This window comes from Galeopterus variegatus, unplaced genomic scaffold, assembly GCF_000696425.1.
Source record: "Galeopterus variegatus unplaced genomic scaffold, G_variegatus-3.0.2 Scaffold1257, whole genome shotgun sequence".
In the NCBI taxonomy this organism is placed as follows: Eukaryota; Metazoa; Chordata; class Mammalia; order Dermoptera; family Cynocephalidae; genus Galeopterus; species Galeopterus variegatus.
Window position 1 is genome coordinate 1 of NW_007727368.1, and position 16750 is coordinate 16750.

The 16750-nt window shown below is 38.7% G+C and overlaps 1 protein-coding gene across 2 annotated transcripts in view; it reads left to right on the top strand.

Moving 5' to 3' along the window:
• Nucleotides 1-603: 603 nt before the first annotated feature.
• Nucleotides 604-16750, top strand: part of DAAM1 (dishevelled associated activator of morphogenesis 1) — a 104672-nt gene continuing 88525 nt past the window's right edge. Inside the window, exon 1 of one of the 2 annotated variants that reach the window (XM_008575921.1) lies at nucleotides 604-819. In XM_008575921.1, the coding sequence (XP_008574143.1) occupies nucleotides 637-819 (183 nt within the window). In that variant the 5' untranslated portion in view covers nucleotides 604-636. The remainder of the gene's footprint in view (nucleotides 820-16750) is intronic. The other variant, XM_008575920.1, reaches the window with a different exon arrangement.

The following is a 16750-nucleotide window of genomic DNA, read 5'->3' on the forward strand; positions in this document are numbered from 1 at the left end:
GGCATGGGCATGGGCATGGGCAATAGGGCCACAAAGTGCTTACTGCACAGCAAACGTTCTCCTACTTTGAGTAGTCATATTCTAACAAACAGGAAGAAACACTCAGAATGTGACACCTGCTGGAATGGATATGCCTATGCCTTAGCATATATATTATTACTCCTACTTGGGAAGGTGAAGGAAGAGAAATTGGAATGTACTTTAAAGTATGAATGAGAGATATCCTCGGGGGCAGGAAAGAGAAGTTCATTCTTGCAGGGAGAATAAGAAGAACAAAACAAATTTGTAGCAAAGGGAATGCATGTAAAAAGAATGGCCAGTGGCTCACTGCGCTTAGAGCATGTTATGGGGTGGACTGGAGAGAGTTGTACTGTTTGTCCAGCAGCCAGTCACAGGAAACATTCAACAGGTGACTAGCAGGACATGTGCCCTCTGCCCAACTGGACTGTAGACCTACTCATGGTTGTCCTCTCTGTGCCCTGCAGGGTGCACACATTGTCACCACACAGGGGGCTCTTTCTTTAATTGGTCCAAGTTTTTTTTAAAAAAATGTTTTGTCCATTGGTGTACTCTTAACCATGTCCTGTTCTCTTTTTGCAGAGTGTAGTCACATCAAGAAATAAACAGAAGTCAGCCATGGCCCCAAGGAAGAGAAGTGGACGGGGGATTTCATTCATCTTTTGCTGTTTCCGAAATAACGATCATCCAGAAATCACGTATCGGCTCCGAAATGACAGCAACTTCGCACTTCAGACCATGGAGCCAGCATTGCCCATGCCCCCTGTGGAGGAGCTGGATGTTATGTTCAGTGAACTTGTGGTGAGCCCCAGATTTCTATCCTGGTTCTGGTGGGGAGCCAGGGAGAGACAGGAGAGAGGATGTGGATTAGGTGATTTGGTTTGCCATGGACTTTTCCTTTTTCAGTGGAATGGGCCCCATTATTGTGTATGTATGCACTGAGCCTGCAGAAAAAGAGGATCTGGAAGAGGATAGCATTACTACATCCAAGTGCTTTGCTGGTGCTTTAAGTGAGTGGAGGAGTTTAGACCTTCAGGTCTTCAAATATGTGGTAGCTCTGCATCCTAACTTGCTCTTCCTAATTCACCCCCATCTCAACCTGTGTCTGTACTCTTGTGTATAAACAATTCCTTCATTTGCTCTGCACTGAGCCTGCAGAAAAAGAGGATCTGGAAGAGGATAGCATTACTATATCCAAGTGCTTTGCTGGTGCTTTAAGTGAGTGGAGGAGTTTAGAACTTCAGGTCTTCAAATATGTGGTAGCTCTGCATCCTAACTTGCTCTTCTTAATTCACCCCCATCTCAACCTGTGTCTGTACTCTTGTGTATAAACAATTCCTTCATTTGCTTCACACCTTCTGGGATTCCCCAGTGCTCTCCTACTCCCATTTCCAATGTATAGTATTAATGTCTTTTTAAAAATTATTCATACTTCCCGTCCTGTCCTTGATCCTTTGGTGAAAGGCATTATTACTTAAGTACAGTATCATTATTCAGCCTAATGGTAGGATTGGAGTAATAACTATTGTGAGAAACTTTTTATAGATACTAACGTATTTTAGAATCCACTGTCCTCGAATGAGGGATGTATCTAGTGTAGGACCCATTCATCAAGAGATGTGAGTACACTTTCCAACTTAGCTTTCCAAGAATCTCTGAAGTGGTGTTTCTTTCCATTCTGTGTTTCAGAGGATATTATGACACAGTTCAAAGGGACTGGCACAGGGATTAGGAAGACCTTAGTTCTAATTACTGCTCTGACTTTATCTGCATAAGTATGGAAAAATTATGTTATTTTTCTGAACCTGTTTTCTGGAAAGTAGGGAAAAATAATATCTCCTCCTAGGTTTGATGTAATTTTAAATGAGAACAATGCACAGTGGGAATGGCTCAATGTCTGACCCTTAAAGGTGCTGAATAAATGTTACATGAATACTGTAGCCCCCCTTGATCACCACTGGCATTTTGTAATGGAGTACTAATCGGACCAGATATATTGTTCAACAGATACTAGAAAATGCTATCGTTTTACATGACTTTTAGGTCAAGAAAGTAATGTAGGCTGTGTCACTGCCCTCCACGGTTAATATCTGAACTGACCATGTCACTCCAGCTCTTACAGAACAAAATTTGCTTATAAAGTAAAAGATATGCCAACATCAAAGAGTCTATGAAGCTGATGTTTGAGTTCTGTTCTCCTGAGTGAAGTAATGGGCCTATTACCAACGAGAATTGATTAGGGAAAAAGAAGAGATGGTTCTTGGCAACATGTTTATATGTTATAATGTTAAGTATTTTCAGTATTTAAGGAATCTCTCCCCTCCTCCCTCTCCACCGCATGCAGAACTTTGTTCCAGGTGTTAATGAGGAAGTTCAAAATAGAAAGCTAGAAGCTGCCCTCAAGGATCGGACAGTTTCAGTAGCAAAAGGGGATTGATAATGAAGAAGGTATAGTGCCACCGGAGGAATAAGCACAAAACGCCTCTGCACAGATTGTGCGTATGCATGTTATGAGGTGCAGGACAAAGTGATGAGGACAATGGTCAGAGAAGACTTTCTGGCAGAAGTGAACTGTCAGCAAGAGTTGAAGGTGAGAAGAGAAGTGGAGGGGACAGATGTCAATGGCTGTCTCAGTCATCTTAAGCTAGTTTATGCTGTGATAGCAAAACCTCAGTGGTTGCAACAGCAGAGGCTTATCTCTTGCTAATGCTGTCCACTGTGGGTCAGCTGTGGTTCTGTTCCTCACCATCTTCTGCCCAAGACCTAGCCCTGGTGGAAGAGGAGAGATAGACATAGTAAACCACTAGTAGGCTCTACACTTATTCTTGGAGAGAACACATGTCACTTTTGCCCCTATTTCATTGGCCAGTGCAGATCACGTGACCGGGCTTGAGTTTACAGGGTAAGGAGGTGTCATGCTTTTTTAGGGACTAGAAACACAAGTCCTTTAGCCAAGCCTGAGGACACACATGGTCCTCTTCCAGGAAGGGATACTGAATCATCTACCATGCTGGCTATCAAGAAACACAATAATGGTGCATTTACAGGCTTGGTTTTATTTCCCACTTAAAGTATTTTAGAACTGAAAGTCAGTCTAAGGAGGGAGGTGTTGCTGATTGCTGAAGGCCTTCTCAAATGGAGGAGCTGGTGGGCAGAGCTGCATCTTCAGCTCCCACATCCACAGTCCTTTCAGTCACATTCTGTCAGCCTCCCAAAATGAGACCTAGGCAACAGCCTGTGTGGTGGCAGCACCATGTTCATCTTGAAGACAGCTCATTGTTCTGAATTCATAAGGGAGAAAATTCCACTCTCAGCCTTATTGATGTCTCTATTCTGTGTGAAAATTGCCTACAGCTGTTCGTTGTTAAAAAGCCAATGCCAAACCAGAACTTTAAGCTGAAACCATTGGAAAACAAATTATCTTGAGGTTTGTATCTGTCCTGGTGAGTGACGGATGGATTTTTGTCTACTCCTTACTTTAGGGACTTAGACCACAAGTTTATCCTACTGCCAGTGGCCTGGGGAAAGAAAGGAGGGCTCAAAGCCAGTAGAAGCCTCTGCTTCTGTACAGGATAGGGAGGCCATGTGTGGGAGCAGAGAGTGCCAGGCTCTAAAGTCAGGCAGCTTTTCCAGGTGCCAGCTCTGTAGCCTAGGAATACTTCCTTTATGATGGATTCTGTTTGAATTTGAGTTTGTTTGCCTGCCTAGAAAATGGGGATAATACCAACTATCTGGTAGGGTTGGTGTGAAGATTAAAGATGATAACTTCTTTACACAAGCTGGACCTAATAGTTGCTTTACACCCCACGTCCTGGTGCATCGAGAGGGATAGGAGGTAATTTGGGTGTTTTCTTAGTACAGCCTAAGCAGATATCCCAGGCTTCTCCTTTTCTTGAAAGCTAATCTGCCCACTGTGAGTGAGCTGGTGTGGGTCCTCACGTGCAGGCCATTTTACCTCTGTATCTGTTGGAAAGCATCTCATGAGGGCTGGTTCTTGTCAGCTAGTTTCCTTTGCCTTGTGTGATGAGTCACTCGTTTGACGTTTTTAAAAGTGATACCAAATAAGTTTCTCTCAGAATTGCTTACTGCAACATTATCATCTCATGAATAAAGCAAGCCTGGATAGAAGGTCAGCGATGTGAATCTTTAAGGAAGGTGGACCGCAAAGAGCACTTAGTTCTCTGGCAGACTCCTTGCCACCAGCAGGGGAACCAGGATTATTCCAGTTTCAGGATGTGATGGTTTCTGGAGGTCCCACTTCCCCAAACAGACTTTTTAAAAAACAAACAAACAAACAAACAAAAAAAACAGCTTCATTGAGGAATAATTCACGTACCACATAATTCAGCTATTTAAAGCATGCAATTCAGTGGCTTTTAGTATATTCACAGGATTGTGGAACCATCACCAACATCAATTTTAGAACATTTCCATCACTCTAAAAAGCAACTCCCATACTCATTAACCATCACTCCCCATTCATCCTATCCCCACTGTCTCCTGGCAGCCACTAATCTACTTAAGTCTCTAAGAATTTACCTATTTTGGATAATTCATATAAATGGAATTGTACAATATATAGTCCTTTGTGACAGGCTTCTTTTACCTAGCATGTTTCAAGGTTCATCCATTGTAGCATGTACCAGTACTTCATTTCTTTTTATTGCCAAACAACATTGCATTGTATGGCTAGACCATATTGTGCTTATTCATTCATCATTGATGACATTTGGGTTGTTGCCAGTTTTTGGCTTTTATGAATAATGCTGCTGTAAACACCCATATACAAGTTTTGGCATAGAAATATGTTTTCAGTTCTCATGGGTATATACCTAGAAGTGGAATTGCTGGGTTATACAGTAGTGTTATGTTTAACTATTGAGGAACTGTCAGACAACAACCAAAGTGGCTGTGTCATTTTGCATTTCCACCAGCAATGTATGAGGGTTCCGATTTCTTCACATCTTTGGCAACCCTTGTTATTATTCACTCCCCATTGATTGATTAGCCATCTGCTTTTAAAGTTTGTTCAATAGGTCCTAAAAAACTGAGGATATATAACTTGGCAATTTTTTTGTGAGTTGTCAAAGAGAAATATAAAGCCTCGCTGCTAACAATTTTTAAATTACTCAGGATATTTACAAATAAAATATTGAGTGTTTAATCTCTGCAAACCATATATTTTATCACTTTTGAGCATCAATTTTTTTCCCTGTATTCTCTTCCTCCCACCCTGCCCTTTCCCCTCTCCACTTCTTCCCCTTTGCCCTCTGCCTCAATCAAAATAACATAACCAGTCTGAGACTTAGCATTGGTCCCTTAAAATAAGATTCAGCTATATTCTTTTTTTTCTGCAGGGTTTTAAAGGTCTTAGATTATCCCAACCAACCTATGTGAAGACTCCCAGGCTTGACAACTCTATAAATTTTCTTTGTTCAAGTAACTTTTTCCACCTCAATATTAGCAATAGGAGATTTACTTTGGGATGTACGGAAGAATGGGTCACTAATTGACTGATTATTTTGATGTGTGTGTGTTAAATGCCTGTCTGTGCTAGATCATGAGGTAACTGGTGAGCAAGTGAGACACAATCCGTTAGTGACATTGTGGAGCTGAAGGTCTAGCAGAGAAGACAGGCAACTAAATGTGCAATCATATCAAATGTGCTGAGTGCCAGGAGAGGGCCTGCTCAAGCAGTACATTTTGTTGGCGAAGGACTTTTATTCCCCCTTTTTTTACAAGAAGGGAATTCTGCTGGATTAACTTACCTGGCCTGTCAACTCCTTCCACCTCTTTGGAATATGCACAGCTCAGTCCCTCCCGATTTCCCATTTCTCTGCAAATCAACCTGCTTTCAGAAATCACACATTCTGTGACCCTTAGTGCTATATGTTTTACAGACATATGCCCCCTCAGGGAGTCTGCAATTGTCTGGTTGTCCCTATGACTGATGGGTAAGTGTCTAATTCAGCATTGAAATGTTTGCAGGCCTATTTGTCTGCAAATGGAAGTTGGTTTCACCAATGCAACTTTTATTAGTAAAAAGGAGGGTATTTTGATTCGCATTTGCTTGATTCTTTTTTTTTTTTTGTCTTTTTCCGTGTCCGGCAACGGATCGCAACCCTCAGTGTTGCCCCCGTACCGGACCGGGGACCGGCAACGGGATCGCAACCCTCGGTGTTGCCATTCTGTGACCCTTAGTGCTATATGTTTTACAGACATATGCCCCCTCAGGGAGTCTGCAATTGTCTGGTTGTCCCTATGACTGATGGGTAAGTGTCTAATTCAGCATTGAAATGTTTGCAGGCCTATTTGTCTGCAAATGGAAGTTGGTTTCACCAATGCAACTTTTATTAGTAAAAAGGAGGGTATTTTGATTCGCATTTGCTTGATTCTTAGCTTAGCTCTCAGTGTATTCCAAAACTCCTGGGGACGGAGGGTGCTATTCACTGACACCTATCCCTGTGGGTATCTAACCTAGTATGAAGGATCCCGGAAGGCTTTCTGGAAGAAGTGACACTTCATGTGAGACATGAAAAACAAGAAGAAATTATCCAGGCAAAGAGGAGAGAAAAACGTGTTACACACAGTGAGAATAGCTGGGAGGTGAGAGAGAAGGCATGGAAGGCTCCAGGAACTAAAAGAAGTGCAGATTAGATGGATCATAAGATAGGAGGGTTGGGATTCTAAGCCTGTAAAAGGTGTGTTGGGAATGGTTGGGTTGTTGATTTAAACAGATATTCTTCCTTGCAGTCAAATGCTCTACCTCTGAACTATACCCTCCCAAATTCATTGAACCAGCGGAAAGTACCTCTGCTCTCTTATAGGTTTTCTCAGTGAACCAAATATACCAAAGTACATCCGAATATTTTGGAATCTAGTTATATTTACAAAAATAACCATTGCTCAATACAGTCTTCGTGAGGTATCTGTAAGTTTAGCAATAGGTGTCTCCCTGGGTAGATTCTGAATATGTTTTCCTTGAAGTTTAATTGTTGAGGTATCTTCTTGTTATAACACACACCTCTCTGGTTACATTAATTTTGAAGTAGAAAGGAAAGAGAGAATTACTGGGAGCCCCCACAGAATAGGCTCCCGCATATGCCAAGGGCTAAGGGTTTCCCACAGAATGTTTCATAGCAACCATGATGTTGGAATTAATACCCCCTCACAGTTTCGATTTCTATCACCCTCAGCTCCTTTGCCTTGTGAATCATGCAAAGTGTCCAACTGCTTTTCCTGAGTGAGATTTTAGGTGAAAAATCCACATTTAAAGCGAGTCTGGTTATTATTTTTATAGTGTATTGTGGTAAATCTCACCTCAGATAGCACATATTGTGTATTTGGAATCCATTTCATAGACTTTTTAGAGAAAAGCTTTCATTTCTAATACAGCACATTACTGTGAATTTATAGCTAGCTGGAAATAATATGCAGTAGAAACCCAAGTTTTTCTAAACCTGAAATGTTACTAATTCTGTTTTACACAGTTCGCTCATTGATCTGCCTTCTTTCAAATACAATTCTTAGTCTTCCATTTATTTGACAAATGAGTTTAATATTTTGGGGTAATATATGTTAAGAGTGTTGTGCCTTCCAGGAAATGTAAAATATTTTAAAGAAACTTGTTGAGAAATTCATTATTGATCATAAAAGCACCATTTACATTACCAAAGTTTGTCAAGGAAAGTTATAATCTCAATGGGAAAGTAGTGATAGTGAATACTGTAGGATGATGAGAAGATTTGTATCTTCAAAATATAATCATAAATAATATTCTAAACATTAGTAACCAGCACAGAATTTGAGAAATGAAGATAGCAAGAATGAGAGAATTTAGTTGATAGACTAAATTTAGATGAATTCACAGTCAAGGTAAGCTGTGCCAAATGAATTCACTTGGGAACCTACATCAGTAATCTCTTCATTTTTCAATATATATATATATATATATATTTTTTTTTTGGACCGGTAAGGGGATCGCAGCCCTCCGCACGGTGTGGTCAGCACCATGCTCAACCAGTGAGCGCACCGGCCATCCCTATATAGGATCCGAACCGATGGCCTCGGTGCTAACAGCTCTGCACCCTCCTGAGTGAGCCACGGGGCCAGCCCAATATATTCTGAGGTCACTTTGGTATGAAAGAAGCTACAGGAATTCAAGTTAGTGTTAAGGATTTGCCAATGTAGAAATTTTGTTCTATTAGCCATGTGAATTATAACCCCTTTTCTCAGGCTGTTGACATAATTTCTTTTATTGTTAAGGTTATTTTAAGCTTTTTTTTAATAACAAAATTCTTCCATTAACACTAGAATCAATGAAAAGTTTTAAAACTTGTCTTTCACACTAAATCCATGAATAAGAACAGAAAGTTGCTTACAGGAGCTGTTCAGTTCCCTGTCTCCAAGAAAAATGAAACAATTGGGTAGCAGGAACGTTTAATTTTAAACTGAAGAAAAAAACTGGTTGTAAGGAGTGATAGTTTTAATCTGTTGTTTCTTAGAGTGTGAAATATTGCTTGGTAAAGTAGAGGAAATGAAATTGTATAAAATACTTCGGAAATATATCTAGAATAGTCTCAAAGTATCTAGCTGTCTGGAAACCAAAAATAAGAATCTAATGAAGGAATTGATAATAAAATTGTTTTATTTCTATGAAGTTAAAAGTTGTTTTCATTTGACAAACCTTTGAAGGTCAAAAGAGAAAATTCCATTTAGCTAAAGGACATGATTAGTTGACAGAGAAGAAAAAAATATTGAGTAGATCCTCCCTTGACGCTGTGTCATTTTTGGATAAATCAACTTGATGAGTTCATAGAAAAATGCTCAGAACAGTATAAAAATATGTAATATATTATAAAGGGAAGTGGGAATGTAGATATGGGCTTAAATGTGTGCAGTGCTAAAATTCCTATGGAGTGAATGTGAACTGCTGCCAATACACAGTCAATTTAAAGGTGGTAGAAAATGTTCTCAAACCCAGTACTTGATAAGCAAATTATTTTGGCTCTGGGAACAGCTGATGGTTTGTAGTACAGGCTGATGGTGTAAGTGGTTTTGCTTGTTTATATCTGTTATATTTTTGAATAGAACATTGCTTTGCTTCTAAGAATCTAAGTAGGGTTGGCAGTAGGTTTTTATCCCAGGAGACATTATACATTTCTTTGTAATTGTTGAGGTCCTATCTGATTAGAGACAGTAAGAAGATCAGAATGGCTTCTTAAGTTTCCTTCTAGTCCTCTTATTCACTAAAAAATCTAGTAAAACTTAAGGTACAGCCACAAAGCCATTTTATTCCTTCTAGTTCTAAATTTATATTTTATCTCACTAAGATCATATCAAACATCCTTTTCTGTGTGCTGTTAAATTTGGATTTTGACTTCATGTTAGATACCTTGTTATGAGTCCAGTTGTCATTTATTTATAGATTTTCTTTTTTTTTTTTTTTTTTAAAGATGACCGGTAAGGGGATCTTAACCCTTGACTTGGTGTTGTGAGCACCACGCTCTCCCAAGTGAGCTAACCGGCCATCCCTGTATAAGGATCCGAACCCCTTGGCCTTGGTGTTATCAGCACCACACTCTCCCAAGTGAGCCACAGGACGGCCCTATTTATAGATGCTTTTTAATATTAGGTCAAGGGAACTAAAATAGGGGCAGAGAGAGAGATGGAGGAAAGAAACATGAAAACTTTCTTGTTAAATGGAAATACTACAAAACCATCTCTGAATTAATAATGTTATTGAGAAAATGTTTAATGAATTTCCTTGGTCCTGATGATTTTCACTAATATGAATCCTAAAGAGACCCTGAGTGGTATGATTTGCTTGGCTTTTTGCTACAATTTACAATCTGACTTTTTAGCTTAGTCCATAGGCCACAATGTGCAAATAATGTACAGTGTTCCCATATCAGCCAATATAGGTGTTAAAAAGGGTGGGGGAGTAATTTCATCTCTAGAAGTAGTGTGGTTTAGGTAACCTTTCAAGTATAATTTTGAAAATGTGTTTCAGTTAATGGCTAGAGGGATCTGGTAGTTTGTAAATAACTGTACATGAGAATATATCTTCTCTGGGAGTCATCTAAACACCATCATTTGCTCTCACAAAAAATATGTGACATGACCTTTGGGAGGTAGATGCCCAATACATGGATGGTGTATTTCAGTTCTAAACTGTCCTTGAATATTTTCATCCACTGTGTTTAGAGTCCTCCCAACTGCAGCCCTCAATTTCCACAATTCCTCTGGAATTTCAGACTGTTTCTTGATGCATGTTATAGGAGCTCAGTGAACAGCTACATCTTTTCGTTATGATTTTGTAGCTCATAGATGAAGAGTCAGAAAAATTTTTTTTAAACCAGATCCTTAAAAAAGTTACAGTTTTTTTTTCATGTCCAGTTTTAAATGAATCTACTGGAAACATCCTAAACCTGCTAGCTGTTTATTTCATTACACAATGCAGTATTTAAGAACTAAATTAAACCAAATGACTGAAAGCTCACAAAGAATATGGGTTGTCTTCAAGAAAGAAGGGCATTCCTTGGATGTAGAAGGAAATGTTAGGAAGTCCTTTGCCATCTTTTCAACAATCAGATAGTTTGCATTTATTCTCATATGAATAACTCATTATGTTAAATCCACTATGAGTATGTACCTTTGTAGCTTCAGAGAATAGAATGGCTCAGGCATTGTATCTGGCTTTTTCACCTACAGGATACCCAGGGCCTAGGGTAGCGTCTGGCCCAGAGTGGGTGCTCAATAAATGTGGCTTGAATGAATGGATGGATAACTAATTACTGAAACATAACACATGAGATGCTCAGTTAAGTATTTGACTGAATGCATGCCTGGGTGTGTGAATTAATGACTGTGAAATCCTCCAGCAGTTGGGTTTGTATTTTGAATTTTTCTGGAAGTAGTGGAGATGGGTTTAGGCTGATGCCTGCACTCTCCCTGCACCCTAGCACCTGCTGTCATTTTTTTTTTTTTTTTTACCCATCCTCATTGATATGTTAGTGACTATGGAAACACCAAAGTGACCAGCATGAAGGGTAACAGATGAAAAGGATAAGGATGATCATGTTTAGGAAATAGTTTCTGTCCTTAAAAGTCTCTCTGCCATATATTACATGGTAAAACAGATAAATAGCTACAATGTGAGAAGAGACTCATTGAGCTAGATAGTCTTTGACCCAATTAAAGCGTAAAGTGTCAGATGAGCTGCCAGACATGTGTCTTGAGGGTATGGGAGGGCCCTGGGCTGGCGGATAGATTGTCTTTGACCCAATTAAAGTGTAAAGTGTCAGATGAGCTGCCAGACATGTGTCTTGAGGGTATGGGAGGGCCCTGGGCTGGCAAGAACAGTGCTTGTGTCACTGAGGGAGGGGGCATGTGTGGAACTTGGCTTCACAGTTGCCCACAGGGCCTTAGGGTACCTTTCTCATCTGTCACCTTACAGCCTTTTCTGTGTCCCAGAAGACAAAGTCCCTCCATTCAGTAAGAAAACACCGCTTAGAAATTGTTAAGCCTTGTCAACTGAAGTTGTACTAAATTATAAGATGTAGAAACTGGAAATTTGGATGGATGGATATTGGGAGATGATTCTAACATATTTAGGACAAAGTTTATTTTAGATGACTGGAAAACAGCTGGTGATGCAGACTAATTAAAAGTTAGTCATGCCAATGAGTTTCTAGTTGAAAAATAAAAAAGCTGAATAAGAAGCCTATAGGTTTAGCTGCAGACTGTCTAGCAAACTGAATATAGTCTGCGTTGCCTGCTATTAAGGGAAAGAAAGTAAGTGGTATAGAACACTCAACCATTGGTAGTAAGAAACTAAAAATTATTTCTATTAGTCAGCCTTTGCTTGTGGGATTTCTCACTCTTGTTTTCATATATCGAATGAAAACATGTCTATCAGACACAGAGAATATTACTGTGTAGGTGGTGGTGAGTCATATTGTGGTATTTTGTGTAATGACTAAGAACATTGGCAGAAATCATACAGGCCGAAACCTTCAAGGTTTGTTCTCTAAGTGTACACAACCCTGTTAGGGTTTAAAGCTCTGTTGTTTTCCATTTCTGTTCTTCCCGACTGGTTAAGAGCAGGTATTAATTCACTGAATGCACCTCTACTTAAACTGACAAAAATCTTAACTAATTTTCAGATTTCTCATCACCACCAAGAAAATAAAATACTGTTTTCAGGGTGGTTAAATTTTAAGAGATGCACTGGCCATTCATGACTCCTGAATGTGATAGTCATTTGCTGTGGTAGGGCCAGATGTTCATACATTAAGTGAATTATCACAGCCTTGTAGTAAATTTTCTCCATACATTTATACAAGTATAATTTTTTGCTGCCAAAGTGTCACCCCTGATGTGATAGTCATTTGCTGTGGTAGGGCCAGATGTTCATACATTAAGTGAATTATCACAGCCTCGTAGTAAATTTTCTCCATACATTTATACAAGTATAATTTTTTGCTGCCAAAGTGTCACCCCTCAGTCTTTCATCTGTGCTGTCTGGCCTGTCCCCTTCAAAGTTGCACTTATCACATGTCATGTGGCCTGAGGTCAGCTCACTTGTTTCTTCAGGAGTTTGACTTATTTCCTGAAGTGTTGAGTCACGGGATGTGAAGAGAGGATTAAATCCAGAAAAGGCACTGCTGATGTTGGGTGTATCCTTGAGGTGAACAGCCTGCTGGCCATGTGGGAAACCTTCCTGGGTGGGGTTAGGATAGGATAGGTGCCTGTATACAGTGGGCAAGTACCTGAAGTATCTAATTTGAGGGGGGAAAGTTATACTTGTCTGAATAATAATATGGTTGGAAGTTCTGTGAGCTTTGTACGTTGAATTAGATGGACAGTTACCATGTCAAGGATCATTAAAAACAAAACAAAACCCCAAAGCACAAACACACACAAAACAGTGAGTTTATTGGCAGGGTAATGTCAAGGGCCTGTTTGAGCTTCCCCCTCTCCTTGTTTTTCTTATTCTCCTTTTCCTTCAGCATCATTCGCATGTACTCCAGCCTCTGTCCAGATATGTTTGTATGTGTGTAAGGAGTTAGCTTAACTCATTAGAAACAGAAATTCTGAATTCCTTAGAGATTTCCAACAAACTGTAAATTTACTTGTTAGCTCACTGAAATCTATGGATTTGGTAGATTTTCTAAGAATGAATGGTTTAAATATTGCTTTGGAGGTTTTATAAATAACATCATATTTCAATTTAGCTAAAATCTCTGAAAAGAGTTTTTTGTTACAAAGTGTTAGTGTTTCAACTCATTTAAGACCCTTATTGTATATTATTTCAAAATTCCTTCCCTTGCTTTATCTAGCAAATCAGTTCATTTCCTTACATTGATTTGTACTGTGCCGATTGTTTTCTGATTTATGTAGATTTCTCTTGAGAGCTGCCTGCTTACTCTAGAGTGTAGGACTGGGGAGATTTCTTTGTACAGAATCTCACAGGTGAGGCTTAATAATACATTTTATTAAGGAATCAAACCTGGAACTTTAGTTTCCATAGCTAGGTTTCCCTCAGAGTTCCTTTATTTTTAATAAACAAATATAATTAATATCCTTTTTCAAGATATTCTAAGTATGTGAAGTAATATTTTATAAATATGTAATTAAGAAGAAAAGCCTTTAGGGTTTTGTCTGTTGGGTTTGGTTATTAGGAAACTTGAAATTTCTGTAGAGAAGAATGACTCTTGGTGCAAAGGTTTCTCCTTTTATCACTCACTAAATCATTTTTCTTTAACTGACTTTTAAAACTCTATTCAGGAAAGAATAATAATGAAAAAAAATTCTATGACCAATGAAAGTAGCTAGGTCACCCAAGTCTAAGATGTAGTGAGATCTAGAAGCAACCAAGGTGCTTCCTGGGGTTCGACTAATTACATTTGTTTGTTAATCTTAGTGGAAAACTTGTCTGTTAACTCACAGAGGAGACAGTACTCTTCTGTAGCACCACCCCTAGGGGAAAAAACCAAAAAAACAAAAATCAGAAAAAACAGAAAAGGTTCTTAAGGACTTCTTGCTAATATTAATATATCACTTAATTTAATTACTAAGGGACCTTGTGGAAAACATTGCCTATCTCTTGGCCTCAATAGAATATATACTAATAGAATTTATATAATTTTCAAAGAAAGGATAAGGATATTTCATGGAAATGATCACTGATTTAAGACAAAAGGTTGTTTCTGAAATTGTAACATTTCCGAGCTACTTACTCTAAAGGAGTAGACAGATTTCCTTTCCTCTTCTTTTCATACAATTCTTTGCAATCAGTTTCTCCTCTTAAACCAACTCCTTGGTTTATCTGATGTTCAACCAGATTTTTTTTCCTTACTATGTACACAAGGCTATATAGTCTCTTCTCTATCTCCAGAGAATTTTTCTTTGTTTTCTTGTTGCTCCAACAAGCAGGCTTGATTTTTTAAAAGCAGCTTTATTGAGGTATAATTCACATGCCAGAGAGGGAATTCCCCTGTTGTAAGTGTACAGTTTTAGTCTTGATGAATGTATACAGTTATGCAGCCATCACCACTGTACTTCTAGAACATTTCCAGCACCCCACCTCCGTGTGCCCGCTTGTAGTTGTCCCTGCTCCTGGCTCTAGACCCAGGCAAACACTGATCTGCTTTTCTGCCTCTATAGATGTACTTTTTCTAAGAAATTCATGGAAAGAGATACTATTTGAGATATAGTGATCCCAATTGCTTCATTTTCCACAGTTGCCTCTCTCAGTATGTCAATATTATCAAAATGAAAAGTTTCCTGTAATAGTATTTTAAAGTAATTTTACAGCTTAATCTGTCAGAATGATCTTCAAATTAGTTTGTATGCCATTATTTTTCCCTTCTTTCATCAACTGTGCTTTTATTTCCCTCCTTGCCCAGCAGTGTATCTAAATGAGTATAAGTAACTGGAAAAGAAGCAAGGCAATAGCAATCCAGCTGTTTTGTAACTAAAGAAATACCATAGAAGTGCACTACAAAAGGTTCATAGAAAAATGGAATTAAAAGATAATACAAATCTTTCTGTTAACTTTTTGAAGACCTCCTGTGAATTATCCAGGAGTGAGGTCTATGAGATGGACTATAGATTCCAACATAGAAGCTAAAACTAAAACTGTACAATTTCTAGAAGAAAACCATAGAATATTTTTTTGTCCTGTGAGCTGCAACAATTTCTAAGAGAAGACTTAAAATCACTAACTATAAAAGAAAAAATACTGATAATTTAGACTTAATCAAAATCAAAAAACACTTGGTGATCAAAATACACTGCTAACAAAATGAAAAGGCAAGCTACAGGCTAGGAAAAATACTCTCAATACATGCCTCTGACACAGGACATGTGTCCAGAATATATAAAGAACTTCTTTAAATGAATAAAAATAAGATAGGCAATTCAGTAAAAATGGGCAAGAGATTTGTACTTCACAGAAATAACTCATATGAATGGCCAATAAACACATAGAAATGTGTATTCAGCATTATTTGTCATCAGGAAAGTGCAAATTAAAACTATTCCGATAGCACTTCACATAAACTAGGATAGCTAAAATTAAAAAGATAAAGCGCCAATGTTGGTAAGAATGTGGAATGACTGTAACTGCCACAAAGTGCTGATGAGAGTGTAAAATTGTACCACCAGTTTCTAAAGTATAAAGTCTATACCTTTGCCACCGATAGCACTTCACATAAACTAGGATAGCTAAAATTAAAAAGATAAAGCGCCAATGTTGGTAAGAATGTGGAATGACTGTAACTGCCACAAATTGCTGATGAGAGTGTAAAATTGTACCACCAGTTTCTAAAGTATAAAGTCTATACCTTTGCCAAATTCAAAAATTGTATTCTTAAGATCTGTACATTTCACTGTATGTACATTTTACCTTAAAAAAAAGCTTTTAGTCTTTAATATGCATTGATCATCACTATATATCTTACAATATCCCTTCCCTTTCCCCCTCCTTCCCAGCTTCCCCATCTTCCCTACTTTCCTCCCACTTTTTTTTTTTATTATTTTAAATATTTTTGGCATTCCTATTATGTCAGATTGTTTTAGGGACTAGCAACCAGTACAAAGATGAATAGGACAAATTGAGTTCCTGTCCTCTGGGAATGAGTCCATAATGGGAAGTCAACATGCCAATAACATTCGGTAAATGCCAGAAAGCACAGGAAAGTCAGGTTAGGGTGTCTGGAGGGAACAACTGATGCCTTGTAAAAGCTTGGATGAATAGGCTTGCTCCTTAGACTTGGTGGGAAGTGCTCTCTGGGAAAAGGGAACCACAAGGTGCAAAGTTTCAGAAGTTGGCAACTTGTGATGAGAAGTGCTAGAAGTGCTAGAAGGTGCCACTGTTGAAGAAGGAGGGGGAGAGGTGGGGCCGGTCAGCAAAGATCATGTCATGAGGAGCCTTTACTTGCTAAGGAATTCGGACTTGATCTTGAAAAGAAAGGGAACTGCTTAATGCCTCCTATCATCTTGTCTTCCTAGCTAGATTATAAATTCCTTGAAATCAGGATCTGTTATTCATCTTTGTATTCTTCATAAGGTCTGGCCCTGGTCCTGGAATGGGTAGGACAGCAAAGAAGTGTTGATAGATCTCTTAAGACTGTGATAGTCTCTTAGTCTTGTGTGCTTGAGTCAGCCATAGTATTACAATAGAATGAGTCAGAGCAGAGAAACTTTTGGAATGGAGGGGTGGGGG